This window comes from Toxotes jaculatrix, chromosome 17 (assembly GCF_017976425.1).
Source record: "Toxotes jaculatrix isolate fToxJac2 chromosome 17, fToxJac2.pri, whole genome shotgun sequence".
NCBI classification, from domain to species: Eukaryota; Metazoa; Chordata; class Actinopteri; family Toxotidae; genus Toxotes; species Toxotes jaculatrix.
This window is the reverse complement of record NC_054410.1, coordinates 2,547,137-2,561,801: the sequence shown is the minus strand read 5'-3', so window position 1 is coordinate 2,561,801 and position 14,665 is coordinate 2,547,137. Positions and strand designations below refer to the sequence as shown.

The 14,665-nt window shown below is 41.5% G+C and overlaps 2 protein-coding genes across 4 annotated transcripts; both read right to left on the bottom strand.

The window, feature by feature from the left end:
- Window positions 1-718: 718 nt before the first annotated feature.
- Window positions 719-5,433, bottom strand: asmt2 (acetylserotonin O-methyltransferase 2). Of its 3 annotated transcripts, none has more exons than XM_041059937.1 (10): window positions 5,139-5,433; window positions 4,948-5,039; window positions 4,529-4,703; window positions 3,936-4,065; window positions 3,668-3,736; window positions 3,457-3,575; window positions 3,003-3,140; window positions 2,548-2,670; window positions 2,123-2,286; window positions 719-1,132 (listed from the first exon to the last, which is right to left on the bottom strand). In XM_041059937.1, exons 1-10 carry the CDS (start codon window positions 5,344-5,346, stop codon window positions 920-922), a joined length of 1,431 nt encoding a protein of 476 aa, XP_040915871.1. In that variant the 5' UTR covers window positions 5,347-5,433; the 3' UTR covers window positions 719-919. The 3 variants fall into 3 exon arrangements, with proteins under 3 accessions (XP_040915871.1, XP_040915872.1, XP_040915873.1); XM_041059938.1 differs by having other exon boundaries at window positions 4,948-5,036; XM_041059939.1 differs by having other exon boundaries at window positions 1,105-1,132; window positions 1,307-2,286.
- A 1,302-nt stretch (window positions 5,434-6,735) lies between these two features.
- Window positions 6,736-14,099, bottom strand: pgrmc2 (progesterone receptor membrane component 2). Its single transcript, XM_041061254.1, has 3 exons — window positions 13,743-14,099; window positions 10,108-10,263; window positions 6,736-8,454 (listed from the first exon to the last, which is right to left on the bottom strand). The coding sequence occupies exons 1-3, from the start codon at window positions 14,083-14,085 to the stop codon at window positions 8,357-8,359; spliced, it is 597 nt and encodes a 198-aa protein (XP_040917188.1). The 5' UTR covers window positions 14,086-14,099; the 3' UTR covers window positions 6,736-8,356.
- Between the last annotated feature and the right edge of the window lie 566 nt (window positions 14,100-14,665).

The following is a 14,665-nucleotide window of genomic DNA, read 5'->3' as shown; positions in this document are numbered from 1 at the left end:
GACTGCAGCTCCGCCAGAAGGTCGCTGGATGGCAGCAGAAACCCCCGAATCGGCTCCAATGCAAATAATCCAACAGATCCGAGGACTAGTGGAGGAAAAAATGCCTCATCATTATGTTTCCAGAGTTGTAATATAAACGTATAAACGTTTCCTGGTTGCCACTTTAAATGTCAATAAACACAATAATGTGAATGTAATTCCTCCGTAAGTGTTTATGATGCAGCTGCCCATTGACTGACAGTCACTCCTTTTTTGGCAAGTACAGCTTTATCTGTTAAAGGGACAGACCAGCAAAAGCACTTCAACTAGAATTTTTGGGAAAAGAAATAGACTAACCTGAGATGAAATGCTACTATGAAGGGTTTAATCATTTAAAGGAAAGTCCAGAAATCTTCTAGTTGTCTCAGTTTTCCTCAAGAACACGTAAGATAATAAAATTCAAAATATTATTATTAATTATATTGCTTGTGTAAATTGTTATTAATATATTAATATTGTCTACACATTTTGCCCCAAGTTCAGTCTGACAGAGGCTGTGGAAACATTTCAACTAAAGTGGGTCTGAACAAAATTTGATTGTAAAGTTTGATCAGTTACAAAATGGGTTGAACTGAAAAGGTGAAATGTTATTGAGTTGCAATCAGTTTTTTGTAATATTGTGATATTGGCCAATTATTATATACAAACAGATACTTACACATAAAACACTTCAGTTGGATGTATTTACTTTTTTTTTATTGTCAGTGTTTAACATGTTAAATGGAAGAGGGTTATGATTGCAAAACTGCACGATTAGCTGGTAATGGTAACTACCCATACAGGGGGATGAGTGCAGAGAGAGTCAACAAAGTTTCTTAAGTACAACCACACAACATGAATGCATAACTGTTAATAGGAACGAAATGATTATGTCTATGATTTAATCTGAAGGATGCATGCTGCCAACATGTTTACAAAAAAACAATCTCCTCAACTTAAACAGAGAAATTCTCACTGCTTGTCTCACACTGGTTTCTACGATGTACTGAATTAAGCACCTGTTTGGTGCCGGGGTGATGTAAACAAACTTATGGTGTAAACTCTTCATGCAGTAGTAAATAGATTTTTCCTTCAGCCAGCCCTCACACTGCGACTAGGAGAAAAAAAATAAAGATATCAGAACAGCAGCAAAGGCATGATGGAGGTAAACCGAGGTTTGTCATTAAAGGTTGATCTATGAGGGAACCTGAACTCATCACAACACACAGGGAGGCGCACAACATCACAACACACATAATCAAAAACCAGCATTTTTCATAATCTTCACCTCCTCTCTCCACCGAAAGGTTTCATCCACTGCTGCCAGGATGACATGACAACAGAAGGAAAACACATCAATACACACACAAACCGGATATGCTTCTCCGGCTGTCGAGTCCGAAAACAGATGCACAAAGACCACTGATATCCAAATACAGCTGATACTTGGCTTGAAATAATCAAAGCGGTCCATGGGATGGACCAAGAGACTTTTCTGCTCACACTGAGAAATTATTGGACAAAACATATAATATATTCTTTGGAACCTGCTTAACTATCATTTTATCCCTTTTTTTCCTGTATGCTTTATAGTTAATGAGTTCATGGAAAACTCTACACAAAAACCAAGTCAACTAGTGTCCTATAAATAACTATAAAAAAGAATGTGTGTATGTGTGTATTTTCATTTATCCAAACAAGAAAAAATATATGCAGACATCAGTGCAGAGGCTGTTGAAGGGCAGACCTTCAACAGTGTCTGTAAAGGTCTCACGATTTTCTACTGATGATTTTATATGATAGTGTCATGTTAGCAGCAACCTCACGTTTGTATCAGTACAGTCCTTGAAAAACAAGTTGAACTGTAATCACACTGAAAATGTCACAGGGGCTGAACACGACATATAACAGAGATCCATATGTGCAACAGTTTTTTTTCCCAGATCTAATAGTTTCATCTTCTTCTCCTAACCTTTTCAAGGCCTTGAAATGTTCAAGTTAAGTGTTGTTTACTTTCCCAGACTTTTAAGGAATGCCTCTCAGTCTCAGTCTGAGCTCATCTGACGGCCAGGATGGCGTCGTAGGACTTGCCAGTTCGACACACCTGTACGTTTTGAAAGCCGGTCTTCTTGAGTAAGCAGGTGTACTCTGATGGCGGGCGCTCCCGGCCCTCCGTCTGCACCAGCATGTTGAGGGAGAAGAGCTGAGCCATGACAGGCCCCCGTCTGTTCTCAAACAGCATGGCCTCCACCAGCAGGACGCCGCCGCCTGCCAGGAAGACAAACACCAGCAAAGACAGTGAGTACTCAAAAAGAGCAGAATACAATAATTCAAAATCATCAAGTGTGCATTGCAAAACTTAAAAAATAAAGCTTGATAGACAAATCCATAACCCTCCACCATCTCCTCTATTGTGCGAGTTCATAACAACTATTAATATTAACTCTAAGAGTGTGTGGATAAAAACAGACACACTCTCAGAGGTTTGTCACAATATGCAAAAACTCCACAGGGTCCCTTTAAACTCACCTGGTTCGCAGATGTCGTAGATCTTTTTCAGCAGAGTCAGGCACTTCTCTTCAGGCCAGTCATGAATTATTCTGGCCAGAACATACAGGTCAGCAGCAGGGATTTCACCACTGAAGAAATCTCCTACATAAATAACAGAAAGCAAATGAAAAAGCTTTGCTTTTTCAGGTTCACCTGCAGTTCTGTGATCAACCCTCCTGTCAGGAAGGTTATAATTATAATCTAAATGCATACTTGATAAATAAATAAATTCAAATGTGAAAAGATGAAATACTGTGCTGCTGCATTCAGTTTTGCCTTTTGCACTAGTTTTAACATGCAGTTCATTTTCTTTGTCATCGCTCTGTTGGATTTTCTCTCAGTCACAACACTGCTCTTGATCTTAGTAAACTGCCAACAACTGCCTTTTAATTTATCATAAACCTCACTTTACTGTGAGGTTTAATGAGACTCACCGGTCTGAAATACGACAGCATCGTTCTCCTGAGAGAAATGTTTCTGAGCCGTTTCTATGACCTGCGGGAGGTCAAACACGATGACAGAGGCGGAGGGATATGCCTTCGCCATCTCCCGAGCCAGAGCACCACTGCAACCTGGGAAATATTCAGTCAGAATGTCAGTCAGGGAACAACAGATATTTACTTTGTTTAGTGTGAAATCAGCATGTTCATTTTCTCTGTGAACATATTTTACATTTGTTCCACTGATTGTGTTTTATTTTTTTTTAATTAGCTGTAACATAAAACAATCATTAAGATCATTTATATCCAGACAAATCACAACCACTCAAACACACATCAAACGCGCTGGAGACGTGCAGATTTTGTAAATATAAAATAAAATAAATAAAAACACAGTGCAGCCCTGATTCCACTGAGTGTCACTGTCAGCAGCTTTACAGCCTCTCACCTCCAAGATCTACAATTGTCTGAAAGCACGAGAGGTTGAACGCTGTCACAATGTCGTGTCCGTCAAGAACCCACGAGGAGTTCATCAGACCCATGAATTTCAGCATCTCCTCCTCTGACCTGAGGGATGAATTTTAGACTTTTAGACAGAGAATCTTAGAACTCAGCGACAGACTGATGAAATTTTATACAAAATATTTCACAGCACCGACCTGTAAATAGCTTGGAAAATATCATCTGGTGGGAGGCCAAAGGTCTTTTCATTCTGATTCTTCCCCTCTCTGCGAGGAGGAAAATGACTCTTTGAACTCATGAAAATGATCATTCAAATTCAGCTTCACTCTGTGGAGTTTTAGTTCTGCAAACAGAGCAGCTCTGCAGGCTATCACCTAAGTTAGACTACTGCTTTTTCCTCTTTTTCACAGCTTCAGTCTAAAAATGTCTGATCTCTGTTCACTGGCGTGAACTGAACCCACAAACCTGACGGCGTCCACCATGTTATTCCACAGAGGGTAGATGGTCTGGGATTGGTAGATGATCATGTCGTGAAGAGACTTGGCGCTGCCTCTGGCCAGGTAAAGGTTCGCCACATCAGTGCTGCTGTAAAACGCTGTTTCAGCGAAAGAGATTCACACTGAATGACTTTAAATCAAACTGAAAGCTCCAGAACAGCTACTGAATGGACACTGAGGTCACATTAATTTGTTAAGTGCTGTTTCTCAGGTCAAGAATAAACTAAGTTTAACAAGTCGAAACATGGACCAGAAGTCCTTAAGGCTGCACCTAAAGGGTTAAGGTTAGGGTGGAGCCCCTCTTAAAGTTCGATTTCATAGCTTCCTAAAACTGAAACCACTGGAAGACAGGACATCAAAGTGTTGTTTGGGGTTTATGGGATAAGTCCCTCAGTGTCAATGAAGGGAAATTTTAATTTTACAGCATAAAATTATCACATATGGATGTAATATTTAGTTTCCACAGGCGCCCACATACTTTTGGCCGTGCAGTTTATATTGCTGCACTGACACACAGTAGTTGTTCAGACTGTTAGAGATCATATATCATATCATCCTCACCTGTCCCGTCTGTGGTCTCCACCTCCAGGATCTCGATGCCCACCAGGGCGTCCAGCAGCCTCTCCATCCCGTCCACACTGGTGCTCAGCTCCCGGGCCACATGCTGGGCGCTCAGAGGCTCCTGGGACTTCAGCAGGAGGTCAAACACTCCCAGCTCACAGGCCGAAAATATCACCTGGACGGACGGACGGACGGACGGACAGTATTGTAATTTCAGCACCTCAGATATTTGGCAGCTGTGGTCGCTCAGCTGGTCCATCACTTTGGTTCAGACTGAAACATCTGATCAGCTGTTACATGAACTGCTGTGAATGTTTTTACATTCGTGGTCCCCAGATGATAAATTCTGCTGACTTTTCATCTGGCACCGTGAGGTTAAAGCATTATATATAACCATTTTATAAATGATGAAACGTTACCTTCGACACTCTGAAGCCGTTGAAATACTCCAGAAGTTTGAAGGGATAGTCCAGCTCACTCTGGGACAGATGCTCTGCCATGGCTGCGCCTCCTCATCCGGACACAAGTCAAAACACACAATTTACAACCGCAGGAATTCACGCAACTTTGTTATTTTTGTGAATACGGACAAACCTGGATCATCACTCACCTGCTGTTGTCGCCTGGAAAGCAGCGAACACGCTCAGATCCGAGGAAACGCGGTTGGTTTTTTTTTTATTTATTATTATTATTTTTTTATTGGAGGGGGGGTGTAGGATAAATTCAGGGTGGAGGGGAGAGTTAGCCGAAAACAGCAGCCAAGATGTCGGTGGTGTGTTGAGGAGCTGCTGTCGGTTGTGAAATGGTCGTCGGATCATCACATACCCGGCACCGGGATGTGATCCGGGAGGAAGCCGCTTTGGCTTTTGTTGGTCGATGAGCAACAACAGAGACTGGTTTGACTTCAAAACACACACACACACACACACACACACACACACACACACACACACACACACACACACACACAGATCCTTCTGTGTGTCGCTGCAGTTCCAGGACCAGCCGGAGCAGCACCGGGGGGCGCTGTCGGGCTGCTGTTGATGTCTGCTGTGACCCCGTGACCCCTGAAACTTCATCACGTCTCCACGTGGACGAACATGAATGCATCCCGGAGACCAGCTAACGTGTTCATCATGGTGAATATTACGGCGGCACGCAAGGAACAAATGAATAAATGACGACGAATTGATTCTAAAAATAAATCTGGCAGGAAAACGAATAAATGGCTGATAAATGCTTAAACAGTGAACGGATTTTTTCTGCATATATTTATTTTCTTATTCACTTAGACAATTATTCAGCTCCCAATTTATGAAATAAGTATTTATTTCAGGATTTATTTCTTACTTTCATACTCATTTCTGTTCATATGTATGTAGCAATATACATTTTATTGGTTTATTTTCATATTAAATTCCATATTCTTTAATGTGATTTTCTTTATCAATTTATTTCCTTTCGCGTTTCACTATTTACTTTTTTCCCTATTTTATCCGTTTTCCCCCAAATATTCAAAGCATCCTGCATGTTTTGACAATCAATGAACATTAAACATGACAGTTTTTATTTTTTCAATATATTATTTCCTCTGTTTTCCCATTTTACTTATTTTCCTAAATATATACATACATACATATATACATATACATACATATATACATATACATATACATATATATATATATATATACATATACATATATATATGCATAGTTGGTAATTCATGGATGAAAATCACAATAATTTAAGTTCCAGTTGATATTAACAGCTTCAGTCTCCTCTGATCTGTTTGCTTTTGTGCTTCTCAACATCTGTGGTTAATAACAGTTCACCCGGAGCTGTGCCATGAATCGTTCTGCATGTGTCACTGATTGTTCCTGATTTCCTTTCCAAGTCCGTGTCTCTATTTTCTGAAGATGCGACAGGTAATCATTATCTCAGTGTAACCCAGTTCAACTATCTTGTGTTTGACTACAACCTGATCTACACCTGACTGTTAAACCAACACCAACTGTGGAAATATGGAGTTTTACTTACTTAATATAGAGAAAATTAGGTGTCCTCTGTTTGCATCCACCTTGTAGGTAAACAGTCCTGAAACAAAGACACATGCTGTTAAACATTTTAATGAACTATAAAACATTTTCCTGGTAGCGATCCAATCATGCCTTCTCTAACGGCAAATAAATTCCAGACATCTTCAATTATTAACCAAATCGATTTATTATGCATGAACAAATCCCTTCCTGCCTCTGTCACGCAGACACGCACACACACACACCCAACATTTAAATACATGACGTGGTGGGAATTCGGCATAGCTGACTTTGTTGTTGCACATGCTTTAATAAAATGATAGATATATTTACAGGATAAGCAACGTCTCCGAAAAAAATTCGCAAGAACAGCTCCCGGTCCCGCCCTGCAGCACTTTGCAACGCTCCTTTTTTTTTCTTCTTTTTTTTGGAAATTCACACACGTTTAAAAAGAAGTTCAGAACTGAAAGGAGAAAAAAAAACAAACAAAAAGGAAAAAAAAAAAAAACACAAACCATGGGGGTTTTGGCCAATACGACATAGCATTATACGTATATGGAGTTCATCAACTACATAAATATGGCAGTAACACTGAGTAATTGATACGGTCTATTTACAAAGTTTGTGAAGTGGGGAAATATTACAGTCTGTGCGAGGACGACTGTCAGAGAACGTATGCCTTCTTTAAAGTCTGGGGCACCGAGTCTAGGAAAAACCAACACCTCCATCCATCCCTTCGCTCACCTCCTCCGCTAGACCAGTCAGGACTGACACAGCAAACAAAATAAGGCACAATTAATACTTGGACCATTTTCAGGGGAATCTACAGACTTGCAGCTGGCTTGTGAGGCATGTAAACAATTGAGTCGATTGATTAGGACTGCCTTATCACCTTCCCTTTGTATTCCCGATCAGTGATTCAGTCCATCTGATGTGATGCAAAACAGGTTTCATATGGCAAGGACCTTTGACCCCCCCCCCAACCCCACCCCATTCAAAAAAAAAACAAAAAACAAAACAAAAAAAAAAAGAAGAAGCCTTCCTCTCCCTCCCTCTATGCTACTCAACAAATACAATCACATGGTGACAAACAAAGAAAACTAGTAGTGCATACACTACAAACACAACAGGAAAATGCGACGCCCCGCCAATTACCTTTGGTTAGGCCACAGCACTGCCCTCTCAACAAGGGGGGGGAGGGGGGTGATTTGAACATAAAACAGAAGTGATTGATTGATAAGCTGTCCGAAGCTGAAGCAGTTTCAGTTGCAATGTGACTAAACCACAGATAAAAAGAGAGAGAAATCTGTTTCCCCATCCCGATCCACTGATCATCTCTGACCAGTGTGTTTCTGACTAACTCTGACCAACCTCCACCCAGCGCTCAGCGGCGACCACAATGACCCCGCCCCCAAAAGAAAAAAAACAAACAAACAATATTTTGTGGTTTTGTTTCAGATACATCTAATGGCACAACCTCCCCCAACCATACGTGTTCGCTGTCGTTAAAAAAGCCCCTCCTCTAAGGTTTCCAATTGCTTTCTGTTGTTGGTAATCTCTGCAGGATGAAGAGGGAAGGAGGTCTGGGTGTTCAGACTTGAGTCCTGTCCTTCCAGAACAGCCACGGCATCGGACAGCTTCAGGCGGTGAAGAGTCTGGGGAGCGGGGCAGGCGAAGAAAACGGCAGGTAGATTGATGGGGCAGGAGGAGGAGGAGGAGGTCTGGGGGGCTGGGGCGGTCTGACGCAGCTGTTTGGGGCTCCTGGCTTTGGTCGGTGTGATGGAACCGCTCAGTCGTGTTTCAGGTGGTCCTTGATGTCTTCCTCGTCCGTGTACTCCGATGGCTCATCTCCGGGCTTCAGCAACCTCCCGACGTAATCGTATTTTTCTGGAAGACATTAACGAAATGTTGCATTAAAAGTCAAAAAGACAGGAGCGACGTCCTTACAGCGCTTTCGTCAATCACCTGAAAAGTCATTTAGATCTGTGGCTAACGCTCATTTTTATTATCGATTATTCATCTGCGTGGCGTTTTCCATCAGATGTTTAGATGGTTAGATTTTTACTTCATTTGCCGTTTGTCTTACGCCGTACTGAGGACAGTTTATCTTTATTATCAGCTAATCAGACAATTATTTTCTCAAATAACTGCTGGGTCTATAAAATACTGGGAAAAAAAAAAAAAGAAAATGTCCATTAAAATACCCACAGTCCAACTTGACATATTTAAAATCATTGTTATGTCTGATGAAAAGTCCAAAACCAAAACATTTTCAGTTTCCTGTCACGTAAAACAAATAAAAGCAGCATTCCAGAGGCTGGAAAAATGAAATTACTGCACGATCAGAACTGTTGCCAATTAAATCTCTGTCAATCAATAACAAATAAAAATTTGCTGATTCATTCAGCTGTATATCCTCCCATCACTGACAGAAACGAGTCCATTTGGCCTAAATTTCCCCCTGAACATCAGAGCGAACAGTGGACACTCAGAGCGGCCAGCGTGATAAACAACATGCTGTGAGTAATTTACTGACATCTTCTTACAGGATTTAATCAGTCAACATTTGGGGCCAACTTCCAGAGCTGCCCACTGCAGCTTTGAATGTGTTACTGGCATCAAGTGTATTTGCTGCAAGTGTCCGGAGACTTGTTACTTCAGCGAGCAGAGTCCTGACGTTAGTCTGAGGGTTTCAGTCCAGAATTAGACACTCGAGAGTGAAGAAAAACATCTGACTGAAATTAAACACTAGATTTGAGGAAAAGCACATTTGAGAAAACCTTTAGAATTACAGAACACATTAGGTCTTAATCCCATGTTACATTCAAACTCTGAGCACAGTATAATCACTGGATTGTGAATTACGTGATGTGGCAAAAGACAAACTTTGAAATAAGAGCCTTTGTTTTCCAGTTTCAGTGTTTCCTGTTCTAACTGATATTTTTAGGTTGGGCTTGTTGCACGTCTCTTCCACTTGAACTCAAAAGTTCAGAAATCACTTTCCTGTGGAGCTGAAATGATTAATCAATCGATTAGCTGACAGACAGATCTATTCTGTTAATGGATGGATATTCACCAGTTCCAGGGATCAGATGTGATGTGATAATAAACCTGATCAGGGCTTTAACTAATGTTTGGTTGTTTTTACTTGATAAATGACTGAAATTACTTATTATTAAATTATTAGCGGCTAATTTTCTGTTGATCAATAAATTGATTATTTGACTCATCGTTGCAGCTCTGAACTTATTTTATTTTTATTCCGGACTGTTGGTGGAACAAAGCGAGCACTTTGAACGTCGTCACTTTGGGCTTCAGGAAGCTGTGACGGATATTTCTCACTGTTTTCTGACGTTATTCAGGCCGAACGATGCAATGTGAAGGACGGCTGTGCATAAGCACAAATGCTAGTTTCTGTGAGCTGCTTTAAATTGTCCTAATTTAAAGGGGATAAACACGACAGATGCACCTGTGAAATCTGAACCAAATCAATATCTCTGGTGGGAACTTTTCTTTACAGGCTTCAGAAAACCAGCCTACCCATGAACTGCATCTCCCACTCCCTCACGCTCTCCATCTGTACAGCGTTGAGGTCTGATAAGTCGTCATACTCGTCCCTCAGGGCGTCTTTCTCCAGGCAGAAGGTGGCCAGGCCTCTTGAAGCATCCCGGCCCGCGAAAATGCCATAAGGACCATCTGAGAACACAGAAACACAGAAGTCAGGATGAATAAGGGTTTAGCCGAGTAGTTTCTTCCTTTACTACTCACTGCAACAGCTGAACAATCATTCTGACCGAGCCTCTTTGCTGTTCTAATAATACTGTGTGTGTTTCCAGAGAGTTTGGGATCAGAGGACACACACGTCAGTTTCCTGCCCCGATCTGGGCTGAGTGTTGGTTCTTTTAAGGGTTTAAACTGATCCATGAGAACAAAAGTGGCAAAAAACTGTACAAGTACAGTTCCAGCCAAGCAACAAAGTTAACCCTTAACCCAACGCAAACCCACGTCATGTGACTGCTGCTTCACATTAAAAGCCTCAAACAGCTGCCAATAAGTAAACCACTTAAATACAGTGCAGATGCAGTGAGTTCACCAGGGGACGTTCTGGCTCCCGAAGAATCCGACAAGGACTGTTGTGTTGACAGTGACTAAGCAGATCTGCATCTGTACGATGCTGTTATTACAGCTGGAAGACGTATTAATGTGGAAGTGATACCGTGATGTGAGATGTGATACTGTCTGGGCTTCTGGTGATAATGACACAGCCCTGAACTGGTCTCTTAAGTTGATCATCAGAGAATTAAACTGCTCTGAAAATCAAAATAGTTGCTTCAGTCACTTTTCCAGAATTTTTTTTCCCACAGATTCCAGCATCTGAAATGTGATGATCTGCTGCTTTTCTTTGTTGCATAAGGAAGTGAACTGAATGATGGTCAAAAATAATAAGCTGCTTAAATACATCACGTTGGCTTTTGGGAAATAATAACGAGCCTTTTATGATATTTTTCCTGATATTCTGTGAACTAAAAGACCTGTTGATCAGTCAAACAGGTTGCAAATTAATCAGCAGTAAAAATTCATCATTAGTTTAAGGGCTAATTTAAACAAAAACATTTCTCAACGCTGACATTTCCAGCTGTGCAAAGAAACTAAGCACAGAAAACTTCTACCTGAAATCCACGTTACTCCTCATTGTTTCTTAATATCAGCGGAGTGACGCTGAACTACTGATTCTGAGAGTTTAAAAAAAATCTGATAACAAAGTATCTGCGAATACTAAACTCATAACACACTGACGCCCCCATAGCTTGGGGTTAAGATGCCGACCATGAGCCATAACATCCGACCGGGGGAACATTTCCTGTCATCTCTCCACAGTCTGTTTATAATAAAGGCTTAAAATGTTCCAAAAATTTGCAAAAATAAATGGATCAAAATAAAACAGATGAATGTATAACACACACACACACACAAACATCTGTCAAATAATTACGAATATCAAGATATGTGCCGAACAGTTTGATTTTTGACAGTTGGATGAACAAAACCAGATTTTTAATCACATGATCTTGAGCCCTAGGAAACAGGTTTTACAAACCAAACAATTAATCTAGAATTTAATTAATTAATTAGTTGACATGTCTGTACTACAGAGACTTATTATGGCTCTTTACCAACACATATACACCAATGCAGATGTCTTGTGAAAGCATGAAGCTTTGGCTAAAACATCATCACACCGTCACTGCTGAGACATTCAGTTAAAACCTGTGATGCTCGTTTTTGTCCAGTATTGCTCGGCACTTGTTGCTGTCCTGTCACGCAACTTCTCCCAATAACAATTCAGAAAAAAAACAGCTGAAAAAGGAGATGATGTCACAGACGATTTAAATGAGTTTAAATGACGTGTCTTATAATTTCCAGTTATCTGTTTGATATCATTTAAAATCCCTTCAAAGGCGCTGGTGACGTTCAGTCTCTACCATAAATTTCTCTTGCAACACTCTGGGCCTGCCCTGAAGTCCTTTAAATCTTTCATCGTCTTTCAACAAGAACATCTGACCAGCATGTGAAAACTCTGCAAGCCCTCAGGTTTTTCAGCTTTTAATTGTGCAACAGAAAGCAAATAAATAAACAATAAAAAAAAGCAACTCGGCCCAGCGTTCAAAGTAACATTAAGCAGTCCATGAAGCACAGGCACCTTATCACCTCAAAGATTAGATGTGCTTTTACCTTGCACAACCAAACAAATGAGCATTTTACAGATAAAACTGCGGATCCTACATTACAGCAAGCCTGAAAACATACTCATGTTTTTGTTTTAATGCCTATTTTTTGAATCACATTGGTTTTATTCTGTCGTGAATCACTCACAGCAGAAGAAGAGCCAGATTTATGCCTGAAAAACTTGAGTATCAGCTGTAAATGGCAGCTCCAGCTGGCCTCCCCTGCAACCAGCAGTACAGTGCAGCTAACAATTATATTCATTACTAGTTAATAACTTAGTTTTTAACTGTTGAACATAATGACAAATCCATGTTTCAGCTGCATCTGTTCTGAAAACCCCCAAAATGTTTAGTTTGCCATGGAATGACACAAAGAAAAGTAAGAAGTCTTGACTTTCCAGAAGCTAAGTCCAAAAAATATGTTCTATATTTTTCTTTAAACAAGCCATAAAAGACTTTTCTGTCGACTGACACATGGGTTGTTCAGCTAACTGTCCCAGCACCAGGTCCAGGTCCAATGTGATAAACACCTTCAAGACCGTTTAAGATATGACCCTGCCAGCTCCAGCGTGGCTCTAAATCTGTGTGTCATAATGTGGAGAGCTGGACAGATTCAGGCCTACTTGGCCCGGTGCTGGCGGTGTGGAATAGCAGACGTGACACATGAGTCTGGTGGGAGTGTGTTTGAATAATTATAGTTTATTACAGAGTTGATGTGTGCGTCAGCCAGGTCAGAGAAAATGTGGAGCAGCAGGCTTGCTTATCAAATAAACATTAAAAAAAATAATACAAAAAAGAAGGAGCTCATGGGGCTTCGGATATGCTTCGACAAAGTGAAGACATAACATTTGCTTTTCATTTCTGTTCATAAACCTTATTCTCCTCCTTGAGATGCAACCGTGTTTGCACTTTGCACAGCAGAATACTCAGTGACTCCTAGCGCTAAAAACACGCCTGCTCTTCAGAAGACCAGCCTCTACAGTAGCAAATATACTGAGATTTTACTGTGTTATTATACTATTTCGTTTCTGCACGGTGAGTCTCATCACTGTAAACAAACGGTGGATCCAGACCAGACAGCCAGACAGTGCAGTGTGTCTGTGTGAACGTCAACAAGCTAACAGGCTAACGTTAGCAGGCTAGGTGGTTAAAACCTTGCCCCACAGCTTGAACTAGACCGAAAAGTTACACAGGTTCAGTGCACACAAATAGAAAGTTTAATGATGTTTAAACATCACCAGTCGCGTTCCCCTCCCTCGCTCGTAGCAGCCCTGCTAGTTAGCTGACAGCTAGCATCCCATTCAAAAACACAGACAAAGCCAAAGATCTAGCTAAGCTAACCACAGCGGTTTGCGCCCAAATTTTTGACTCGGGACAACTCATCACAAGCGGGATATGTCAGCAAACTCACCCGGCTGTCAGGTCCTGATCTACCCACTGCCCGCTCACCTTTCCCGTAAAACTTTTTTCCGCTGGTCACGTCGAAAACTTTCATGTTGACAGCCATCAGGATGCGAGGGTTCTGGAGTCCGTCGTACTCCCGCAGCTGCTCCAGAGTGAAGTCCCGTCTCCTCATCTTGGGAAGCGCCGAGGCCTCGTCGCCCTGGGCCGCGTCGGAGCCGAGCCGCCTGCCCCACCGCCGGTACACCGCCAGACAGACCGCCACCACCAGAACCAAAATACCGATATTCAGCAACATCCCGCCGAGGCCGAGCCCGTCCGACTCATCCGCTGCCCCCTGCCCGCCGCTTGTGTCAACTGGTCCGCTCGAACTGTCTCCATCGTCCGCCATACTGCACGGTTAGCGCCTACCCGCCCCTGGCTTGATGCTGCGTTCAGGCCCTGTCAGGAAGAACGCAACCACTAGTTGAGCCAGCGTTTGGTCTTGTTACAGAGTGTTCCTGGGTGCACTGTAAAGCTGTCTATCGTATGTTAAATATAGGGCTGAAACTAATGATTTTCTGTTTAATCATAGGCCAGTCTACAGCTTGTTTTCTCGATTAATCAGTCAATCATTTTATCTATAGAATGCCAGCAAATTGCAAACTGAGAAAAAGGCCCACCACTAGTTCCCAGAGTCTAAGGTGACGTTTTAAATGACCGACAGTTTAAAAAACACACAAGTATTTCATTCAAATATATATATATATACATATAAATTAAATACAACTGCAAAAAAAAAAACACAAAGCCAGCATTAGATCCACTGTTACAGCACAGTGGAAGGTTTTTGGGGGGAGACGATGTTTACGAGGAATACGTGAAGGCAACAAAACACCCGCCTACCGCTGTTAGGAGTTGAGGCTGGAGTCTTGAAGCTGTTTGTCCCTCCATCGCGACCCGTAGTGTAAAAATAAGAGTCGCTAAATAAT